The sequence below is a fragment of the Phaethon aethereus genome (assembly GCF_964289735.1).
Source record: "Phaethon aethereus genome assembly, chromosome: 3".
In the NCBI taxonomy this organism is placed as follows: Eukaryota; Metazoa; Chordata; class Aves; order Phaethontiformes; family Phaethontidae; genus Phaethon; species Phaethon aethereus.
The window spans coordinates 90,028,114-90,052,050 of record NC_138576.1 but is presented as its reverse complement, the minus strand read 5'-3'; the positions used below and the strand labels follow the sequence as shown (position 1 = coordinate 90,052,050).

At 37.3% G+C, this 23,937-nt stretch overlaps 1 protein-coding gene across 1 annotated transcript in view; it reads left to right on the top strand.

Annotated features, from left to right (window-relative positions):
- The window catches only part of SMYD3 (SET and MYND domain containing 3), a gene marked incomplete at its 3' end in the record, with an annotated part of 420,719 nt that overhangs the window by 52,769 nt on the left and 344,013 nt on the right, over window positions 1-23,937 (top strand). The window contains exons 3-5 of the mRNA XM_081998098.1: window positions 5,853-5,960; window positions 7,061-7,118; window positions 12,463-12,599. Of these exons, the coding sequence (XP_081854224.1) occupies window positions 5,853-5,960; window positions 7,061-7,118; window positions 12,463-12,599 (303 nt within the window). The remainder of the gene's footprint in view (window positions 1-5,852; window positions 5,961-7,060; window positions 7,119-12,462; window positions 12,600-23,937) is intronic.

The window sequence follows — 23,937 nt, the reverse complement described above, 5'->3', positions numbered from 1 at the left end:
TGCCACAGGTAGATTTATTGTGGGAGATCATAAGGGAAATATGACTGTGAAGAATATAAAAGACCGTGTTTACAAGGTAAGTTTAAAACAAATATTTGCCAGGACAGTCATCGGTAAAGCTTCTATTGGCGAGACTCTATCGTGAAATGAGACTGTGCTGGCAAATCTGCAAGGTGTAATGCAATACCCTGCTCCAGCTTAGGTGTAGTAACAACAAAAGTAGGAAATGGGGCTTCCTCCTTGGGGAAAACAGCTACTTGAACATGCCTCAAGGATTCACACTGGATAGTCTGAAGCCATCTTGGGTATCTTTGCTTTGTGCTTCCAGCTCTAGGGTTCATGTGCTTGAAGCCGTCCACAGCTGAAGGTATTAATTTCAGCGAGGCAGGCTACTGCTGATAAAAGTAATCTAGACTTAAAATGCTGTGTATTTACTGTTACATAATATCTTGAACTGTTAATATCAATAAATTAATATTTAATTAATGTTATACAATAACCTGTCATATTAGGTAGCAATTGGGAATAACTGAAAAAACATGTTGTTTTCTAGTCAGAACAGTGAATTTATTGGGATTGATGCTCAGGGCAGATGATCCAGTTAAAACAGATGAGACAGATCTGTTTATTTTTGAGGACTGTCCTCTAATTTGTATTTCCTTTGATAAGCGAGCTAAACTACTGTGCAGCTCTGGTTTTGTAGCAGCTGCTAGCAAAACTCTCCTCGACCAAGCCAAAGGCTTTGTGCTCTACTTAGCCTCTGTAGCTTTAGTGCAATTCATTAATATGTGCACTTCTAATTGAACTAATTGCTGAACAAAATAAACAGCAGGGTATTGAATGAAATTGTAGTTTGCACATTTTAAACAGTGGATATTGACAGAACAGGGCTATCTTAGTTTTATAAATACAGATAGCTTCAAAATGCAAATTATGCAGTTGGATTTACAATTTACACTTAGTTGCGGGATGATTTGGTTATTTTTTTGCTGTGTGTTAAATGAATTCTACAACTCAAAAGACTTATCTTAGGCTTAAAAACTGTCAGTTTTCTGGAGTTTTCTGGTTAATGTATTAAATGAAATCAGAATTAATGTAAAAATCTAACTTAAAAAAAAGAGATTAATCTGAGTATCTGAACTAGATTTAGGATAAAGGTGAACTGTGTGAAGAAAACTTCAAAGTAAATGCAGCAGGGGATTTCTATGTTAGGATGTACCAAAATGAGCCATTTTTAAAGCTGCAAATATCTTGTAAAAATCTTCATTTGATTTAAAATGTGAGCTGGTTGAGAAAAACTGTCTTCAGGCTAACCTATAGGAGAAAAAAAAAAGAGCCTTTTGAACGGTGTTTCTCTTTTTGGAACTTACTGTGAGAATTGTTATCCTTTAAGGAGATATGTGGGCAGAGCCAGGAGTCCTGAACAAAACTATATGAGAATTAGAATTTTCAGTTTGTAGAAGTCTCCATAATGTCAATATTGAAAGTTGCAAGTGAGTTCTTTGAAATTTCAAAATTTTCCTTTTTATCAGGCCAGTTGAAGCAGTTTGCTTCCAATTTTAACACTTTAATTTACTTCAAAAGATATTAGAAATGCGGGACTGGAAGTTATCACAAGAGATCCTTTGCGCTGACCTTTTCCAATGGAATTCTGATTTCAGGGTCAAGTATATGTAGACTTTTTGCTTTTAAATGTTTCTTTCAGTTGGACCTCATTGACTTTTACCCCACCTTGACACTTCTCTGTTGTAGCCCCTTTCCTGCTTGTTGATGCCTAATTTCCTGCAGCTGCCTTTTAACAGTGTTTTGTTGGCTGTGTGTCCCTCTAAGCATAGAGTTACCATGTCTGCTGCTCCTCATAATCACTGCTGTGATCTCCTCTGGCAATGTTTTTTAATTTGGTCCATCCCATAGATTGGGGACCAGATGATAATCCCTAACAAATGAGACAGTCATTTCAGGCAGGGTTCAGAATGTGCCATTATCAAACATTACTGAAATTGCTTAATTTACACCCCACCCCTGCCCCCCCAAAAAACCCAAACCAACCAAAAAAAAACCCCCCAAAAACACCCAGCAAAACAAAACCAAAGACATTTTGTAAAAATTTGGATGATCCTTTGGAAATTACAAATTATCTTCTTAACAAATCAAAGCATTCCAATGGAAAAATATCCTGCTTTGAGTTTTATTTTTTGAGTGAGCTCTAGTCTTTAACTGCTTTTCATTAGCATGTTAATCTGCAGGAAACATTCATTTTTTTTATTCTGCAGAGGAGGCAAGGGAAACCTTCATTTCATAAACATTGGTTTAGGATCTTTCATAGGGTTAGGGACCACTGGGAGACAGGGATAGCATATGTCTGTGCAAGAATGGACACGCATTGGCAAAACAGCTCGGCTAAAAATATGCAAGACCTTGCAGGCAGATGCGAGGTGTCTGTGCTCGTGCCTTGAGCCCGGAGGAGGTGGTCCTGGGCCTGGGTTGTCCCGTGACACCCAGTGCTGCACTGATGTTTGTGTAGTGCTGGTTCAGGAGAGCAGACTCGCAGTCTGCCACTAGTAAACAACTATATGCTGCACTATTTCCTGAGCCACGTGGGTTCGCAGCCTTTTCACTTGTGTAAAACCTGAGGAACTGGACTTGGGATACACTGAGCTTGAAGGAGAGACAATGATTTGGGAGGGGATAAAAGAAGGGATATTCTTTCTGAGTTGCTAAGCATAGTGAAGCCTGGAGGAAGATGGCTGGGTACTGCCCTGCACTATTTACTGGTCTTTCTTTGCCACCTTCTGACAGTGTTCATTTCTGACAAAAGGGCGAAAAAAAATCTGTTGCAAAATTGGAAGACCTTCCCTGGCAGGGAGGGAGAATGGTCGTACCAGGTGGCCATACCTCTGCACTGTAGTATTTACACTCATGCTGGATATGTGATAAAAACCCTTGACTGAAAGCCAGGATACGCAAAGTTAAGAAAACCTCCCACGGAGAACTGTGGGACTAATACAAGCCCACCAATAAGTATTGTTAAAGACCAACTTTAAAAGTAGGTCTCTCCAGGGTCATAAATCTTCCTGGTTTCATATTGTTCTGTAATTTGTATCCTTGTTGTATTGGTAGTGAGAAGAAATATTGTTGAATTTCATTATACTTAATGCATTTGGAGCTTTCCCCCCTCTCCCCAGCCAGGTGGGAGAAAGCGAGTGGCAGTCCCCCTTCCAGCACTCCTCCTGCAGAGGAGTCAGACTAATTCCTTTTTGGCACTGATTTTGGCCGAAACCCTGTTTTGCAGAAGGCGTGTGTTTGAACTGTTCTTCTCATGTGGGAACACATCTCAAAGAAATGTGGCATATGATGCTATGTGGTACTGCATATTTCATCTCATTAGGGCTTTATTGGTTGGGTAAGCTATTAATCATTTTGATGTCACCTCTAGCATGTTTAAAATTCTCTGCAACATTTATGTAGGGAAAAAAATTGACAGATAAAGGCTTACTCCAAAGAACAATTTTAGTTTCAGTGGGATAAAAATGCCAATATAATATTACACAGAATGATGTCCGGACATTTACAAGCATGACCCTGTTTCTTCTAGACAGGAATAATTCTATTCAGCACTAGATACTTAACTTTCATTTGTCAGATAGCATGTGACACTAACTGTATTTGGATTAATGCCTTCTTGGTGTCGTTTTTTTCCCCTTGTAGAGTTATGGGTAAAGGAAATGAAATCACAAATCTCCCATGTATCTGAAAGAAATAAAAAGTCCAATTTATTTATTATGTGTAAGCCAAAGGGGAAGAAAAACCTGAGTGAAATAGAAGAAATGCTACTGGTGCTGAAACCTAGTTACCTGAAACAATTCCCCCACTTAAATGCAGCTTAAGAAAAAATGGTGTGATGGCCTTTGTAATCTTTATAATTAGCATATCAGTGTCTACAGGTGTGACATGCATTTGCACATACCATAGCCGTTCCCTTTTTTTAATTGCTGAACATGTAGTCACTTTATATTAGACATTTTATAATTTTCTATGTGGCAGTTACCTAACAGAAGCTGTTTTTTGGAGTTCCTTTTTTTTTTTTTTTCTTACTGCATATCTATGAGAAAATGTCACCTTCAGAAGCCCTTGGTTATTCTGAGTTCTTGTCATTGTAGCACTTTTTTGTTGTTCACTTTTCGATTTGCTTTTTAAAAGTACTTGAAACAGCTGTGTGGCTTCAAACATATACTGTAAACATGTAAATAAAATGTGTAAATATGTACTATGTTAATGAGATGGGCTTGGAGTTTTTGTAAATTATAAACAGAACTTTCAGCCTGTAAAGACAGAAGGCCAAAAAAAAAAAAAAAAAGGTGATCAGAAACTGACATTCTTTCAACATGTTACTTTAACTGAAAACTCTCTCTTGTTGTTCTTCCACACTGATTTGGGGGGACAAGGAAAGGAAAGGGGGAAAAAAAATAAAATTACATATTTCAATGTATAGCAGCTTTCCTTTACCTTATCATCCTGTCTCGTCTCTGCTATGGAAGTGTTAGTCTTTGTCTGCTACTCTAGTAAAAGTGGCCTGAGAAACAAAAATTGCAGGTTCAGGTAGTACATGCAACTGAAATATTTCTGGTTCCATCTTCTATTTTGGTAAAGTGACCATTCCTGGTCTGAACTGACCGTATCATCAGCGGTCCTCCCAGCCGTGGGCATTAATGCCTCATCAGCTCAGGGATGTTTGGGGACAGTTTTTGCAGCATGGAGAACTTGACCATTGCTTTAGAGCAGCTGCATTCTGTTGAAGTGGATAGACTCTGAAGGCCTCTGTGGTCTTGACTGCTGAGTGAACGCTTGCCTAAAATGTTGGGTATGTTGGTGGAATTAAAATAGTAGAGGGTATTTTAGCATCCCTTCTAGTTCTCTCCAATCTTGAGAAGTATGCAACTCCATCTCTTTTTGCCACAATGAAATGAGAATCAGAGCCCCTTTATTTATCTAACAAAAACTTTGGCCAGCTGGATTGGTGATACCAATTTGAATTAAGCTTATAACGCTACTGATAGCATGTTGCATAAACGTAAGGAAAATTATTTGTATAGCAGGAACATGGGACAAAAAATTAAGGTATTCTAGGCTTCTGTGCAGTTTTCATTCTATCTTTACATGTTCCTTTTGTAGGTGAAAGGCATCAGATACAATGTTCAAAAAAGTATGGTGCGAACTGTGTCATCAGACAGTAGCAGGAAGCAGAATGAAATGAGCTTTGTATTGACAGGGAACGGGACTGGGAACTTGACCATACAGTTTTTTGTTTGTGCTTCTCTTGGGTTTTCTTAAAAGTAAAGTTAAATTCTGGGGTAGCATAATTCAGGACTGTTGTGTCCTAAACGTGCCCTGCCGTAGCTCCAATGTCCGTAGTTACACAATTACGTTAGAGGGAATGGCGTGATGGGGGGTTGGTTTGAGTAGATAACCCAGCCCGTCCCTTGCCACAACACTCATATTATAGCTGCAGTCTTAGACTACGCTACTGTTTCTTTGGCAGTCAGCATGCCTGTGTTGGAGGCTGCCAGAGTCAGTGGACAGCAGTACACAAGGAAGGTCACCTTCCTGGTCCTTTGGAACTGAATTTTGGCTCTGCAGCCATTCCTCCCAGCCCAGCTCAATGGCTGGGATGCCGTTGTGGTTCTGGATCCCCAGGTCCAGCCCATGGTGAGGCTAAGCATGTTTGTTTGTGTGCATATATAACTATAAATGTATAAAAATATATGTGTGTATATATATAAAACCAGAATATATGTTGTGTAAAATAACATGCAGTTTTTTCTTTCTCTTCCTTTAAAAAAAAATCCTAATAGAAAGAAGCTTGGGTGGACCACAAGCAGGAATGCAGATGTCTTAAGAGCGCCGAGCCTAATTTTCCTCCAGATTCTGTCAGACTTGCTGGCAGGATTGTTTTTAAACTAGTAAGTGACATTCTTTTAGATTTACTCAGTGTAGCAGATTCAGATAAATACTTTTTCACTCTACATTTTTAATGTAATTAAGAGCTAGAAAGCTGAAGTGACTAGGATTGATAAACAAAATTGGACTGCATATTGCATTACAAGATTACTTATTAATTTGCAGAAATGCTGAAAGGATCAAGAGATACTAAAATGGACATAATTAAGCTCAAGGGACCTGTTTATTGACTGTCTCTTCCTATGACGATGGTAGCATTCTAAACTTATTTCTGCCTGGAAGGAAAGCACAGAGGGACATTGTTTTTTCTTCAATACTACTGAAGTTGTTGGTGCTTTTCCATTAACTTCAGTAGGAACCTCCTTCAGCCTTATTTGGATGAGTGGTACGGATAGAAACACCCTTAGCTATCCCTTCCTTTAGAGGGCACAATGCCATGCTTTCAATATTGGGTTCTTTTAATCTCAGTTACATTCTTTTTTTCTTTTTCTAAACTCTTTTGGAAGTCCCGGGTGTTTGACATTCCCACAGTTTAATTTATGTAGACTAAACTTTCTGTTAGGTTAAGCAGCTTATGACTATGTGGGATTGTAAATCAAAAAGGATTTGCCCATTTTTTTGCTGACCCTGCCATGATGCTGTTTGTCTTGGAGGAAAACGTGTGTGTTTGTTGTGGTCTGAGGTGATAAAATATGATTTAATATCTTAATTTATACATTGTTGGGAAGAGTGTGTGCATGATTGTTTTTGAACTGCAAATATGTACCTAGCTATACTGTGCATTAATTATAGTCGCATGAAATCTGAGACTGCTAACCTCATAAATTGCTTTCAATTACAGAGTGAAGGGCCAAAGTAAATTACTAAGGGTAAGCTGCCAAAGTAAAAAAAAAAAATATTAGTAGAAAGTCTTATAACACCAAGGAAAAAATTGGTATTTTTATGATAATTTACAGAAAGTATGGAATGACCGGATTTATGTTGATGCTGTTGGCCTTACCTGATTATCTTGTGAGCATATCACGTTGAATAATCAATCCTGTAGATTGTTTTCAAGGTTAAGCACGCTATGTAAGTGTTAATTACCTGCTTTTCTCCACAGCTTAGACAATCAGTGTGCCTTTCTGAGAGACTCTACTCTTTTTCCGATCTTCAGTCAAGTGAGTAATTGCTAACCATATTGCAGGAAATACTTCCAAGTTCTGCTTTACAGAATGGCCATCTGATTTTCTTGCAGCTTGCCTTCTGAAGGTCTGCTTTGTAGAATAACAGAATCAAATACAATACCTGATAAAACCTCTGTGGGGAAGAACAATTTTTCAAAGATCAAGGAAAAAACATGTGTGTCTTGTTCAAGCAAAACTTCCACCTGATTTTTTTACTTTAATATTTTTTCATTTTACAGTGTACACCTTGCCTGTTCAGTTTTTAATTTACCCAATGTCTGCCTTATTTCATAATTACATACAGTGCCAATATTTTTATATACATATACAAAAATATGTGTATTTTTACATTGAGGTTTTATTTTTTTAATATTTATGTGCTGTTGCATAAAGCTTCAAAATAACTTCCAGAAAAAGGAAAGAAATGTAAAATTTACAAGGGATATGTGTATGATTTTCTTCTACATGACTTTTCAATGGAGGGGAAAAAAAAAAATTGTGCAGGTGTTATTTTTGTGATTTCACAAGTTTCAACTGCTTGGATAGGAAAGAATGCTCATTATAATATCTCAGCAGAGCTAATGTTGATATAGAAAACGTTTTTTCCAGGTTTTGCGGTAACTTAAAGGTTAAAGACTTAAAAGGGAAGAAATACATTCTTAGTTCATCCTTGCATCTTGTTTAAAGGGATTTTCTAGAGCATAATGTGAATATTTTGATTACCTCAGCATTTTTTTAGTGTTATTCAGACCTTTGGCTATAAACCAGCTTGATCTATCGATATGGTTAGGTAGAACTAAAAAACACATAAACATAAAAAACTAGTATTACATTTTACTTCTATACATCCTGACATTCTGCTGCCTTCTCCCAAAGTGAAAGGGCTAAAGACCTTAATAAGGCAACAAATTAAAAGGTATAGAAGGAATACATTTCAATAATTCAAAACATCAGGGTTTTCTGACATGGATATTCTCCAATTGTGTAACAAAGGTTTATGGGTAATTGGATGAGTATCTGAATTAAAAGCAGCATTTCCAGATGCTTCAAGTGAAGTCAAAATGATGAAGACTACAGACTTCTATGCTTCATGGCACTGCTGCGGTCTAGGAAAAAAATTCTTTATAGTGCTCTATTGTACCAATGGCTGGTTGCACAGTGGCAGAGGAGGAACCGGAGGGAAGGGAGGAGCTTCCCTTCAAAATTAAATATTGATCACTTGTACAGCAATTTTCTTGAGTGTAGGCAAAGACTTTTGTGTAATTGAGAATTCCATACAAAGTGAGCTTTCTCAGTACCCCTCAGGAGATGATCTCAGCTACCCTTAACTAGAGACAAGGGGAATAGTGTGATAAGTTGTCTGGAGAGAAGTTTGGTATTGAACAGGCCTGAGCTGCAGTGGATAAATGGTACAAAAATCTGTAAAATGGCTGGAAGCTTCTACTAAAATTCTCATTCGGAAGGAAATGCTGATATGGCCTGTGATACAGGTGGGATGACTGTCCTCTCACTGATACTGAAACAGCTGGTCCATAGCAAGTTAGTTTAGGAGGAGGCAAATGAGAGGTCCACATATATGGTTTCATCTGTATTTAGTCTAAGAGCTTTAACTACAATTCTTGTGTAATCATCTTAACTCCAAAACACAAGGTGCTCAGGACTCCTAGACATTAACCAAAGTTGATACTTTACAGAATACAGTACAAATGGCTTATGACGCTTGCATAATCTTATGTAAAGGTTTTGGCTAACTTCTTCCTTTTGCTGTTTTCACAGCTTCCTTGCTAGAGTGAATAGATGGTCACTATGGTTTTGCAGTTAGAATACTCCAAAAGAGTGTTTCGGGATGGTGTGACAACTTGTAGCAGCTCTGATTGCTTTTGCTGCCTCAGTATCCTCAAAAAGCTACTGTTATTTCATAACATTTTTCCCACAATTTATAGATGCTGCTGATAAAAATTTACTTTCCTTCAGTACTTGGTAGAATCCATAGGAAAGTCAGAAAAGTATTTTCATTAGAAAACTAAATATATAGGGGCAAACTATTTCATTGGAGGGAACTAGAAACACAGATTGTGATCTTCTTAAGCGGAAAACTTCTCAGGAAGCATCTGTATAATGCAGTGTTTCAATATTAATCAGAAATATGACAAATAGATAAAATTTTAATTGATACTCTTCTTTTTTCTTTTTGTTTTTTGTTGTTGTTGTTGCTTTTTTCCTGGAAGCCCAAAATATGTGAAAATTGTTATTGTCACTATGCTGTCTCAGCCTCCTTTACACTATTACTTTTCAGTGTTGCTTTATACGGTTGAGTGATTTTCAGTGTCGGCGACTTCTATAAACTGAATAAAAGCATATAAAGTTTTATACACTTATTGAATAATTATATTATAAAATATGTAATACATATATTAAAAACCCAAAACATGTGGAGGCATCTAGTGCTTTATGAAGTTCTGTTCCCAGCTCCATAGTGCCTTCAGATTCATTGAGTACCCTGAAACTCAGATTAAGTAGGAGGGGTGTCTGTGTACATTGTTACTTTTGCTGGTTCTCATTTATTATATAAGTCCTTAACTACATGGTTGTACAGGCTCGCTATCTGTTACGATCATTCAGAAATCAGCTTTGCTTTCATTTACCAAGATTCAGTATGCAGAAGAGAATTTGTGTGCTGTACTATGGGCAGACCTTTTGCTACTTTACTTCTATCAGTATCAGAGCTGCATTATTAAATCTCCATGCCTTATTAAGAAAACTTTCCACAGGCCTTATATAGCATTTTCTCTTCCACACCAGGGTTCTTACACAATTGAAAAAAAAGTTTCTTAAAGACACAAAATGAAAACATTCACAATTTTTGCCTCATTTTGCTTTTGGTCTTGGCTTCTTGATATACTGTGAAAACCAGGTCTTGATCACTTGCCATTAAAGATCACGTGGGACTTTTTGCTGGCATCATTAGCTCTGATGTCCTGGACAGATTCCAACATGGATAATTGCATTCTGCTCCTGTCTTTGTCAATGCTCCCTGAAGTTCCAGTTGGATTCAGTATTCTTGCTCACATCTGTCCTAAACTGCAGTGTCCATTTATACCATGCTGCTTACATGATTCCTCTTCTCCATTCTAGAGGTGTTTTATTTGCTAATAGTGAAGCAAATCGTGTCTTCCTCTCTTTGTCACAATACATTTTGCAATGTGCATCAGGTAGTTTAAGATGAATGACATGAAGTCTTGAAAAATTGCGTTTGAAGGAAAGAACATCTTTAATTTCAAAGGAATATTAGATAAGAAATGTAAGTGTATGTTTACGATTTAAAAAAAAAAAAATTCCAGTCATCTAAAAGTTTACTTCTTTTCTTGAAGACACAATCCTCATAGGTATGATACTTTTCTATACCAGAGATTTCCATACATTGTGAAGAGCACATATGTCTGGATTTCGAACATGTACATTCATTCAGGCTTGCAAGACCACCCTCAAATGTCCACACTGTTAAGATGCACATGGGTAGGATATACTGTTGGTAGCTATCAAAAGGCAAATGCTCTGGTTAAAAAGGCTTTGTGCCAAGTACGGAGGGGCATATCTCAGCACACTTAGTACTAACTGGTTTGAACTTTGTGAGGAGCTGAATATGATTGCTCTTGGGAGAGCATATTTCTCCATCCCTAACCCTGGTAGGGATAAACCACCCTTAAGATTCCTCTGGCGTCATTACTTGCTCAGCATATTGCAGGCATGGCATTTCAGCAGCAGCGACTGACCATTGCGATGGGAGCAGGTCTTGGAAAGTGTTACTTTAAGTGGAAATGGAAACAATATACAATAGTTAATATAGATGCTTCTTGAACTCTGTAATGTAGCATGAAGAGGGGTACATTTTTCCATAATACAGTGTACTGGTAGGATTGCATCATTCATCTAAGCAGGGTAGCCCTCAGTGGCTCCTGAGAAAGTCTAAACAGAACCGAAGAGTTTGCCAATAAGGAAACCCATACCAGACTAGAAGCAAATTGTAGCTGGTTCTACTGGAAGACTTCTGGCTGATAGCTGTCCATGGCTACTGGCCATTTTAGTAAACCAGCATTAAGTGCTCTGCCAGAAGTAGTTCATAGGAGATTATTAAAGCAGCTCACTTGTGTGGGGTGTGTAAAATGGAAACTCCGTGATAGCCAATATACAACCTACAAAATAGACAGTACCTTCAAGCAGAGGGATGCCGGGTGGGATGGAGCATAGAAGCCCAAGTATTGTTACACACTAGACAGCTGTTTAAACAAACACAGTGACATCTGCTTTAATTGCATCCTCTTTTTAAGCGAGGAGATAGCTCTAAAGAGGAACACAGATCTTGAATTGTCCTTCCAGGAGGCCAACAAGCTTGGATTTAAAGTATGGGGAGGAACCTTTCTTTGTAAAATGTTATTTCCATTCCCATTAGGATAGATGTTTAAAATAAAATAACAATTCACCATTGTGCAGAGAATAAATTAATTCGTAGTGCATAATAACCCATTTTGCCTTTTGTTGCCTGATGCTTGAATCTGTTCACTTTCACATTCTCCATTTAGGCCTTACTCATTTTGTGTTAACTGGGAGGAAAAAAAAAAAGTGAATCAGGTAATCAGACACTGAACTTAATAGAGCAGCTGAGTTTCACTTTCTATGTTATCAGTGACCTGATGCGTGCATAATCACTTCATTAGAAAATAAGGCACTGTGTTTCTTTCTGCTTCGGGATTCCTATCAGTATAGCATGAATAATGGTGCTTCAGTATTTAATGAAATGATATTTGCTTAATATCCTTCCATATCCATTCCATTTACCAGCTGCTGTAAACTACCTTTGTCTACTGAAACTACCTTTGTCTCTAAAATACTTTCCCTTTTGATCTGCCAGCATAAAGTATTTCTGACACAACAATAAAGAATGCAGTATAAAAATATGCACTGCTGCAAGGAGGAAGGTACTGCTGTATAAACTTTCAAGCACATTTTTAATGTTACAAACCCAGATGCCTAATTTTCATATGTAATGTCTTACATCTGCTTACACATCTGCTCTATCCTTTTGGCTTTTGATCTTTGACTCACTGTTGTATTCATATGATTTAGCAGTAGAAACCTGATAAACTCTTTTGTGTGTTGGTAGGCAGCTGTCACAAAAAGTGGCAAACATCCACCCTCTGTCAAATTTGCCCTCTGTCAAGATTAATTCTGGGACTGGAAATGTCTAGACTGTATGGCTGCCGTTGGACATTTTCAAAATGTTGTCGAAAGGTTCTGTTTACGACATGACGTACCTTTTTTTTTTTCCCTTCCCCTTAAGATATTGAACAGTTAAGTGAAGAAATGAAAGATGGCCTCAGGCACCTTGCACAGACGTTGCAACTGTATTTGAAAACGGAGATACAGGATGCATCTCTCTTGCCACCTGCAATTGACTTTTTTCAGATCTTCACAAAAGTAAGTGTTAAAATGTGATTGCTTGACAACTCATAAATTATCCTTTCCTTGTGGTCTTGATTTATTTTTGAGTGGGAGTTCAGTAGATACATCCAGAATGTGATATATGCCAAAGTGAAACCAAACTATTTATTTTTTCTATTCAGTCAGTATTTAAGCAGAATTATAACTTTTATATAATTGTAACACTTCAAAATTAAAGCAGCAGCCAGAAGATATTTTTTCTTTTCCTTTTTTAAATAATCATGCTAAAGCTCTTGGGAAAAAAAAGTTGCATTAAAAACAAGCATGTTCAAAAATGATTAAGTTAATCAACCTAAGTAATTTCTGCACAGTGATAAAGAACATATAGCATCACTGTTCAACCTAGATTTTTTCTGCAAAGTGCAGTATCTTATCTTTGCAGCTATACTACCATTCCATTCTGTCAATTAGTAGTATGTACTAATGGATGTTCCTGACAGTACTGTATGCCACAAACTGCTTTCTCAGGGACCATGTGGATCATCTATTCTAAAAGGCTACATGTAAAAGTACTTGATTTTAATTTCCACAATATGTAAAATGTTTGTTGTGTTACTAACTAAATATTGTTGGCTTTTGCTGTACATATTTTATTGCTTTTAATTCAGAAAGCTTCATTTGAACAATGCTAGCAGAACTACTTCATAGGGAGAAGACTCATAGTTTTAATTGATTTAGGGTTTTTTATTTCCAATTGATTGATAAATTCTACCATAAGATTTATCTTAGCTCATGTATGTTTTAGTTGTTTTAATAAGTGTTTTCTTATGAAGCAAGTTAAACTCTTAGATGTTTTTCTTCTGACATAAACAAAGGAAGAGCTTTTAAAGACGTTAAATCAAAATGCAATATATGATTTTTTACATATTTTTAATCTGTACAATTGTGGAATCTTTTGCTACGGACGGAAGATGAGCAAAATGGAGGCTGGCTGTGGTGGCTTTACAGGAGCAGTGTGATGGTTGTGCAATATATTGGAGCACTGGTGAAGAAAATAAGGAAGGTTTTTACATTTTTTTATGGATATGCATGCACAAGCATCTGCACATATGTGCACCTTCTCTTCCCTCCCATGTATTTTACCAAGGTGACGGAAGTGGGCATCAAGGGCAGAGTGAAAGTCAAGACTCCGCAGATCCGCATCCTGTTAACTGGATAATTAGGAATGCTCCTGTTAATGACAACATTTGTCCCACTGTAGCTTTGCTATCACAAAGATATTTTTAACGTAACGTATTCCTTATGTTGAGTGTGAATTTGTCCCTACCCTATTGAATGTACTGCAAAGTACTGAGTTTTTAAGTTGTTGCTAGTTTGTGGGGTTTTTTTCCCTTCTGCAAATTCAGAGGCTTTCAGACCATTAAAGTAGGTCTCATTTCCTTTTGCTCATTTTGCTGAGTCTGTGCAATAGTCTGCCCTAGGAAAATGGAGAGCAAATGACATAGAACTATCATGGGTACGGGTACTTCATATTGATAATAATAAAAAGAATTGACAGAATGGACAGAAGAATCTGACTGAACAGGTGAGCTGATCAGGAGAAAGAAGCTGTCAACTAAATCCATATGCTTCGCATGTGATTAAAAATTGTTCAGAGTTCTGTCAAGTACAGTGCTTTTTGGAAAGCTCTATTTTCACTCTAATTTTCCATTGGGTAATTTATAGCCTTCCCAATTTGGTTGTCAGATGAGTGTGTTATGAAGTATGGCATTACATTAAAATATGATTTTAATATGCCGCCATCCCTAGTGAGGTAGCAGCAGGCATTTTCTGCTACTCTCATAGAATGTTTTTTGGAAGATAAGCTGAATGTCAATGCAAAAAATACTGTTTGTTTGGTTTTTTTCCTTAATCTGAATAGGTATGCTTATTCCCAGTAGGTAAAATTTAAGGCTCTGGAACTATAAAGTCTCTGATAAAAGACTTACATGGTCTCTTCTCCGTAGTGCAACTGAAAAAAAGACCAGCTGTGATGACTTCTCTGTGTGGTCATAGAATAAAGAAATACTACAGATACATGACTTCAAGATGTAATCTTGTTTTCCCAACCTCTTCCAACATTCCTTTCAAGTTCAGTAGGTGCTTATTTTAACATTGAACTTTCTTGGATCAGTTCTTTCATAGCATGCCACAAAAAGATCCAGTCAAAGGTCATTTTTGTATTCTGTTTGATGCTGGATCCTCAAGAAGGAAAATAAGCAGACAGCCAGACAAAAGAGAAAAACGGTTCTCCAGTGAGATGACTAAATTCCAGAGAGTTCTTGGAAAAACTCCAACCTGATTTAGGTCAGAAGAACTTCTCAGAAGCTCTTTTAAACTGTATTTCTTCTCTGTTGGCCACTGCTCTTGTCTTTGTGAGAATTAATTATAGTTTTATTCACTTGCTTGTGACACTTAATGGGCAAAGAGTCCCCTTGAGCGCAAACTTGTGGAAACTTCCCATCTAAAATCAAAGGAAGTTTTTCCACTTCTTTCCATGGGAACGGAATTTCACCCCAATATATTTTTAGTTTGCATAAGACCTGTGGAAAATATCAGCTCTACTGGATGGGGAGGTGTTTCAGAAGGGTAATGTACCTTCATTTTTGACAGTGTTGTGCTTACTAGACCATTTGCTTTTGTATCAGCTGCCCTTTGTGCTGGAGTTGGATTTTTTTCATTCTTGCTATCTGATCACTCTTCGGAAGCTCCAGTTTATTTAACGTGCCATTTATCAAGGTTGTGACTGTTTTTAAATTCTGATTCTTGGTATTAAACAGAATTATCTGCAGTTAATTACGTGATAAGGCTTTAACTCCACTGAGACATTTTCTAATGTCAAGATAAATTTTTGACACCATGGTTTTATGGTTTAATGATGTTTCCATAACCTTGAGATAAAATCAGTCCTTGCTTTTTAGTCTTCAGCTTTTACTTACGTATGTGAGGAGGTGGCCTGGAATCCTGTGAGGCATTTAATGGGTGCAGGGTAAAGAATTAAATTTTTTTTATATACATCTATGGTTCTTTTCATAATAGTAGACAGAACCACATAGATTACTTACGACAACTTAAGTCATTGAATGAAATGTGTACCTACCACATTGATTGTAAAACTGTGAGTGATTCCACTGACTGGAATCAGGCCCAAGACGACTCTTTTTTTAGACCAAATATAGACTTGGTGCCTTACATAGAATTGCAACTATTCATACTATGTTAGAATTGACTTTTTGAAGATTTTTTTTAATTGTCTGAAAACTTTTTTTTTGTTTGCAATTAATAAGAAAAATAAGATATTTTGATGTTAGATAAAACATTAGCCATTTTAAAGATCTCCTAATTTCAGATCCTCACATTTATAAAAATAGTAAGATATATGCAACCTCTGTCATTAAATAGCTGGAGTGAGAAGGCTTTGTCAACAGGCTCCCCTTGGTCAGGTGGCCTGTGCAAGTGCAAGTTGAAGGAAATAGTCTCACTTAATGATATGCCTGGAAAAAGTATGTTTGATCTTCACATTGCTCCCCCAGATCTTATAGGCATCAGGTAGCATATATTTTCTGAGAAGACCTTTGAAGATGAGGTATATCTGCCTGGTCAAGATACTCTTTAGCAGAACTTTCGGTAGGTTACTCTTACTTAGGATTCACTAGTTAGTAATCCATATTAGCAGGGAAATGAAAGTGATTTGTATCAAGAAAATCAAAAGAAATATCAGGATAAAGTTGAGTAAAGTTACGAGCAAGTTAAGAGTTGTTAAAGGTATATAGGTGAGGCTGCTTTCTGATGCCAGGTTTGCTAATCTAATTAACTCTGTTAACACTTGTTCAATTTCCCTATGATTAGGAGGCCATGAAGTTCTTTTTCTGGAGATGACAAAAGCAAGTGCATGTTTATCCATCATTGTTCTTTGTGTAATTCTAAACCTAATGTACGTTGCTACCCTGTCTCATGCAAACTTGTGTGTTTATGGTGAACTGAAGACCAGGCCAGTACTGACAAATTTATTTTTAGTCATGGCCCAGGAAATTATTTTGCAGAAACCTTTTCATTTTGATAGTTCTTTTTTCTTATAATTTCCAGAGTCTTGTAATTTCCAGAAATCATTATACCTAAAATAAGGGTGGTTAAGCCTAGGTGCTCCACATACAATTGTGTATATGTCAATCTTCTTGACTCTCTTATTTTTATTTCAGAGTCAGAGGAGTAAGTTCCTGCTCATCAAACTATATCAGAACCTTTTTCTCTGACTGTTGCCATCTTTAAGTCTATTACATGAGATTTGTGATTATCTTTTTATCTAAAATGCTATTGATTTAGTATTTCTGTTGATAAAGTTTTGTTTGGTGGGAATATGGACATAGTGTGTCCCCTCTCCTGTTCTCTCTGTGTGTAGTGAAAGCTTCACACTTACAGCTAAGAACTGATTTGTGATCATCAGAAATACTGTGCTCAGTCACTGCCTAAATAATTTCAGTAGAATTTTTCTGTACTCTCTTTCCAGTGTATTCCACAGGAGCATAACAAAAGTCATTCTGGTAGACCTTAATATTTGTTTTCAGACGACATGAATGATCACTTTCCTAACATTTATTGTTGAATCTGAGGAGCTGTCTTATCTATCAAGAGGGGGATAATCTAAGGTCAGCCTCTGCTTTTACAGTACATAAAACCAAAGGAAATGGGAAAAGCTAAAGGTATTCAGAGAAAGCTAAGCACTGGTTCGTGCAGCATCGCAAACAGCCAAGATTCATCTGAATATTGGATTTTATTATTTACATACTTTGACTTCAGCATTTTAAACTCACTTTTTTTGTAATGATCCAGTAACTGAGACATTAGGAAAATTCAAGGGCCTGGATGTGCTTCCTGACAAAATGGCTCCCTTTGATTTGTTAGAAAGCCTTGCAGAAACCTGGAAGAGACAGTGTCAGCTAACGGGCAGAGCTGTTTGACCTCTGGAGTTGAGTATAGCACTAGAAAACGTCCATGATGCAGACTAATTTCTGGCATAACTTTTATTCTGCTTCTTAGCAGTTTTGAGGAAGGGTGATATTTTGTAAGTACAGGGAGAGGAAAAAAGTCAGGAGGTTGTTTTGTAGTGAGGAAAGGTAGGGAAGGTCTTGGGGCTATGTAACAATTCCTTTACGTGGTCTGGGATCACAGAGTTGTCTACCTGGTACATTTTGTTCTCCCGTCAATTCTGCTACTGTTCAAAGAGTAGGAGTAAGCAGAAAATCTGAAGTTGACTTTGTTTTTCATTTATCTCTGCCTATGATTTCAGCATGTTTATTAAATGGCAATAATGCTTTTCACTTGCATAGTGCTTCCAATAAGGCTCAAGAAGAACTTGAAGAAGATTTAGCAATGATTCTTTATAGTTTTCTTGTGTAGCAGATGAATATTATTTCTAAGGAAGAAAATTAAGGCTAATAGAGAACGGCCATATAGCTGTCTTTTCATAAGAGGTCTATAGGGCAATCAGAACTCAATCACATCTCTACTACCACACAGGGTAGCAGTCACACTCTGCTGCTGGTTTCTACAGTGTAGCAAGGAGTAAGTGTAAAGACAATTGGAATAGGAACAATTGTGAATAAGAGCCTGTGTCTTAGGTTGTATCTTCTTAATTTTGCAAAAATAGTTCTATACTGCTGCTAAGATTCTCACTATGTTTGGTTAACTAGGTGTTCTTCCTTAAAGTGAAGATTACAGAGGAAGTGGCAACCACTGTGCATCAGCTTTGGAAACAATGGTGTAAATAGAATTAAATAGTAAAAATTTTAATAAAATGAGAAGAAATGTTGCAGCAGTACTCTAGAATGAGGGTGATAAACAGTCTGAGAAAACTCCTCGCTCTCTACTTCAGCAAATGAAAGTTTCACCTTTACAGGAAGTTATTTTCATCTAATGTGATTTTTCAGGTTATTTCCTGTTATTTCCCCATTGAATTATGATTTAGGGAGATAATTTTCCATAGAAATTATCTTAATTTTTAGTCACAATAGTTACCTTTAAGAGCAATAGGATATTGTACCAGACCATGAAACAAGGCTTTAGCCATCCTATCTGATTCTAAATTCGAGCAATGTGGTTACAAGTAAAATATAAACTTTTGCTAACAAAGCTTGGTGCAGTGAGAGTAAGACCATAAGACTTACAATACTTCAAGCTGAGCTTGTGGTATAATTCAGGTCCCCTCATTTAGTTGTATGCACCATCTGCATTACAAACTGCCTGGTGTAGAGAACAAGGTGGAAGAGCTCTAAAACAAGGAATGTTTGGGTAGAAATTGTAATAATTTGGTTGTGTGTGGTAGGAAAGAGAGCTTTGTTCTTGGAGGGACAGGGGTAGGGAAGAGAAAAGACTACTTTTTAAGGAGGTTAATTCAGCCCTGATTGAAAAGCATAAGCTTCTGGAAAAGTTACTGCCTTCAGTGGGCTGAGTAGGGTGGGAAGGGGATGGAGGGAGGAAAGCATGTGCACTTCTTGTTCAGTGGACCCTTTATCCATCATGCTATGTTCAAGTAATAAGAAGATAGAAAAGTGTATGGAGAAATAAATGGCATGGTAGTGTAGGCTGTTGTGCAGCTCTTATTTTTTTCAAGTTTTTTATTTTCCCTCCCTCTGGTTTTGGTCTAGATAGTGCTGTGCAAAACTGAAAAGGATCCAGGTGGCCAGGGACTTAATTACCATTACTTTGCCTAATGCTGCTCAGAGAATACCCACAAAACACAGTGCTTAAAAAGATAATGGTCTCTGACATGTGATATACATCAGTCTCTTTTCTGACACCCTTACAGAGTGAACTGGAAACAGTAATGATAAAAAGCTTTAGTTGTTATGGCAATTGGAGTATATGCACAAAAATATGTGGGGTGAGGAACCTTGTATGTTTAGGAAAAGCCAGCATGAAACAAGGTCATGGAGACATTTAGTAAAGATCTGAGTAGTAAATGAAAAACACTTACATCCTCTATCAGCAATTTTAAAAGCTTCTAATTGAGGAGGATAAGCCTGATAACTGCTTGTAATGCTGTTGGCAGCAAACTGTTCTATCCTTGCCTGTAGGATGACCTGCAGTGGGGTTGCCTAAAGCATTTTTGCTTGCTTGTTTTGGCTGTGAGCAGAGATAGAATTCTGTGTGGCAGGACTATTAATCAGCTCTGAGACTTGTTTAACGTGTTAACAGATGAAAAGGCTAAAAATTGTTTTCCTTCTAGAATGGCATTGGAGTAGATTGATAGTCTGTTGAAAAATACCATGCTCTTTGAATATAGGATGGGGAGCTATGTATTTGTGGTGTTACTGTTGACTTGCTGTTATCTCAGCTGCTTTAGACCCTCTCTGAAAATGAGTGTAACTTTGTCTAAGGTATACTATAGAACTAAATAGCTGTTACAGTTTAAGTATCAACAGAAGGTGAAACCACAACTGTCCCATATAGGCTTTTTGGTAGATGTCAATTAAATGATACCTACTTAAATGAAATTTAGTCCTTAAAAGAGTGTTCTCTCCCTACTCCCCATTATAGGAGTATCTATACTTCTTTTTACTAATACTGTAGTTGTGATGTTAATTTTTTTTTGGCATGTCCTATTTCATTAGAACTACTCCTAAATTTGTTGTGGAAATAAGATGGATAAAGAAACAATAGACATACTGGGTCAGGATCACAGTCTAATTAATCCACTATCCTGTATTTTACTGTGGGTGAGCAGCAGTCACGGAGTGGTCGTAGCACTGATGCACACTGTGAGCTGGCTTGAGATCACTTAGCTTGTACTTAGCAATCTGAAGGTGACAAAGTCTAATTTAGACAGCTTCTTGGCACAGCAGTGGGTATAGCTATTCTGTAATAGCCGCTGACAGCAGATACTGCAGAGCAAGGTGTGAGAACTCTGAGATTGGCAGGCATGATGATTTGTCATAGCTTTCTTTCTTGTGTCTCCCTACACACCTGCCCTGGAAGTTCCCATGTTGTCGTCAAGTAGTTAGAAGTTGATTGGCAAAGTCAATCCAAAGTTTCCTTTAGGAGCTCATCTAATTTCCCTTAGTGATTTATTTAATTTTTTCCCCACACCCACCTCTTTCTTCTTGATTGTGTAAATATTGACTAGGTTTTTTCATACCTATAACTGTCAATTAATTGCATTTCTTCTTACAGATCCTTTGAAACTTCCTGTACTGGTTGTGGGCTTTTTGAAATTTTACATGTGTGCACTCAGATGTGTCCCTAATGTCATAGATACTGCAGATGATGGATTTGAACATATCTCCCTTCTGAATTTAAAGTAATTGTAGGCTGTCATTAAGACTTTTGTAATCGCTTTTGGAAATTTGGGGGTATTTTTCTAGTTTAAAATAGAAAAACTGCAGGATTAAAGCTCCCTTCCATCTCCCATTCCACAAGATCATTTTTCAATATGTCAACGAAACTTGTGCTTTGCCTGTACTCACAAGTACAAAATTAATCTTCTTTCTTCTTCCATTACCATCAAGGCCAAGGTTTCACTCAAGTTCCAGAGGAAACTGGATTGGACACCCGCTCATTGATGGATATTTCTATGTATCATAAGATCACTGAAGTCAGAGTTGTCATATAAATAGGTTGTGGTTATTTGTTGTGGCTAGTATAGATAGAAATGGTGAAGTGTCAGCCTACTGATTTGTCAACGTTCATTCAATGTTGTGGGTGAAAAATACTTTACCTGTGTGGGCCTCTAGCCTGGGAAGATAGTAAAGAAGGGATGGAGGTGCACAAATTGTTTGCTGTCTGTAACATCAATTTCCTCTGCTATGCAGGAATTACATAAACTAAGTAATGCTGACATGTTTCTCATTCTGTAGTCATTTCAGCCTTACTGAATAAGCTTGTACTCCAATTAAAAAAAATCTGTATTTAAAACAGCAACTTGCATGGTGTGCATTTGTGCTGTCTAATCTTTTGAAGAGTCATATTTGCCTTTATACTTCATGTGTGAGTTAGAAGTCCATAAATTGGCTGATAATGAGAACTCTTGTAACAGCACAGAATCACTTATTTTGCTTTTAAACTTCCAACTTTTTAAATGTTTTTATGGGTTTAACTTGAGACAATATCCATCATCCTAGTGATACTTTAAATGGCATGTATCTGAAATGAACATCTCTCTAAGCGAGAGATTTTACTTTCCTAGATTTTATAATTAATGCTGCATGTGTTGACCGTATTTTATTGCGTATTAAAAAGTGAAGTATGTCTATAGTTTTATATATTGGCTGAAGAAGTGAATTGTTTTGAGAATATAATGATAGTGTTGGAATTTTTGTAGGGGATTTGGACCCATGACAGATATAAGTCCAACAGCATTTGCTATCTTAATTATACAAGATCATTATGTTTCTCATTCCATTGCAATATTTTTTCATTAAAATAACTTTTTAGCCATACCAGACAATCGGGTAGTAATTTTTGATGTAAGTTCCAGTTTGTTTGACTGAAAAGCCACAATTCTGAAAACAAGCTCCAGTGGTCTTAGTGCAGCACTTCACCAGTTTGCCCCCATTCTGTCCGTTTGCCAGCAATGAGAGTCAGGACCAAAATTTGTACCATTACTGGATGATGTAACTAGGCTGACTCTACAGCTGACTGATGGTGAGAGTGACTAGGAGAAGAATTCAGTTTGTTGTCTTAATAACCTTGTACCTGTTAGTTAAAACAGGAATAAGTGTATTTAACAATCTCCTGTAAAAAGAATATACTTGAGATGAATTAACAGTGGCTGCTGAGAATTACAGCAAGATTTGTACCATTGTCTTCAACATGCATGAACCACAAAGTATAAAAAATAGAAGCAATTTGGGGTAACTGTGTTAACTGTAATTTTGAGAAATGTGTTTTCCTGGTTAACTTGAACTTTACACAGTTCTCTTTAGAGACTTCTTGACTTAATGAAGACGTTAAATGGATATGCTTTCTATCTTTTATTTGCTTAACTGTCCTTGTAGTATCGTGTGCTGGCACAAAATTAGAGAATACAAGAACCTGGAAACAAAAAGTACTCTAACAGCAGGATCTCTTACAACATTAATGGTTCTTATTTGCAATACTTGCATCTTCTTGGAAGCAGCTGAGTTTAGGTAGATTTGCTGATGTCTCACCATGGTCCCTGCTGCTGCAGGTGTTATCAGTAGATAATGAATCATAGTCCATGTTCTTGTGTAGAAAGACAGAAGCAAATCTGTAGACCAGAGAGATAACATATCTCCATAACCACACAGATTGTCTAAATATAGATAAACCCTGCCAAATAAAGAGAGATGTGTATGGTAGCTTGTGTGTTCTGGAAGAAACTGTGATCCATTGGTATGGCAGAGTGAATTGAAAGAGCTGGGAGTGTCCAGAGCTGTGAACAGTGTGTTTTCAGCGAGAGATTTTTGACCATGAAGTGGCCTACTGTTTGGCAGAAGAGTTAGCATATGCACAACTGCTTTCCAAGCACGTTGCTGCCAGGTGTATTTCTTTGAAAGTCTATATCTGCTAATCAAGGAATGGCACCACAAACAACAAAAGTAATATAAATTATGCTGCTGTCGTGGTTTAACCCCAGCCGGCAACTAAGCACCATGCAGCCACTCGCTCACTCCTTCCTCCTCCAGTCTCTAGTGGGATGGGGAGGATAATCTGCAAAAAGGGTAAAACTCATGGATTGAGATAAAGACAGTTTAATAGGACAGCAAGGGAAGAGAAAATAATAATAATGATAAAAGAATATACAAAATAAGTGATGCACAATAGAATTCCTCACCACTTGCTGACTGATGCCCAGCAAGTTCCCGAGCTGTGACGACCCTGGCCAACTGTCCCCAGTTTATACACTGTGGATGACATCATATGATATGGAATATCCCTTTGGCCACTTTGGGTCAGCTGCCCTGGTTGTGCCCCCTCCCAGCTTCTTGCTGGCAGGGCATGAAAAGCTGAAAAGTCCTTGACTAGTGTAAGCACTACTTAACAACTAAAACATCAGTATGTTATCAGCATTATTCACATACTAAATCCAAACCACAGCGCTCTGCCAGCTACTAGGAAGAAAATTAACTCTATCCCAGCTGAAACCAGGACAGCTGGCAAACCTGCCCATGCTATAAACAAACCAACCAACTCAGTTTAGTAGGTCCACAGTGTATGATTTCTAGTAACTTTTTTAACTACTATCTAAATGTTGTAGATTCACAAGAAAGTAAATTTGCAAATTCAATTTTCTGGTCACTCCATTTCTAGGTGAGAGGGATGAGGGAAATGTGGAATCTCTTGAGAAAGAAAAAAACAAGCCCATTTACTAGGGAAG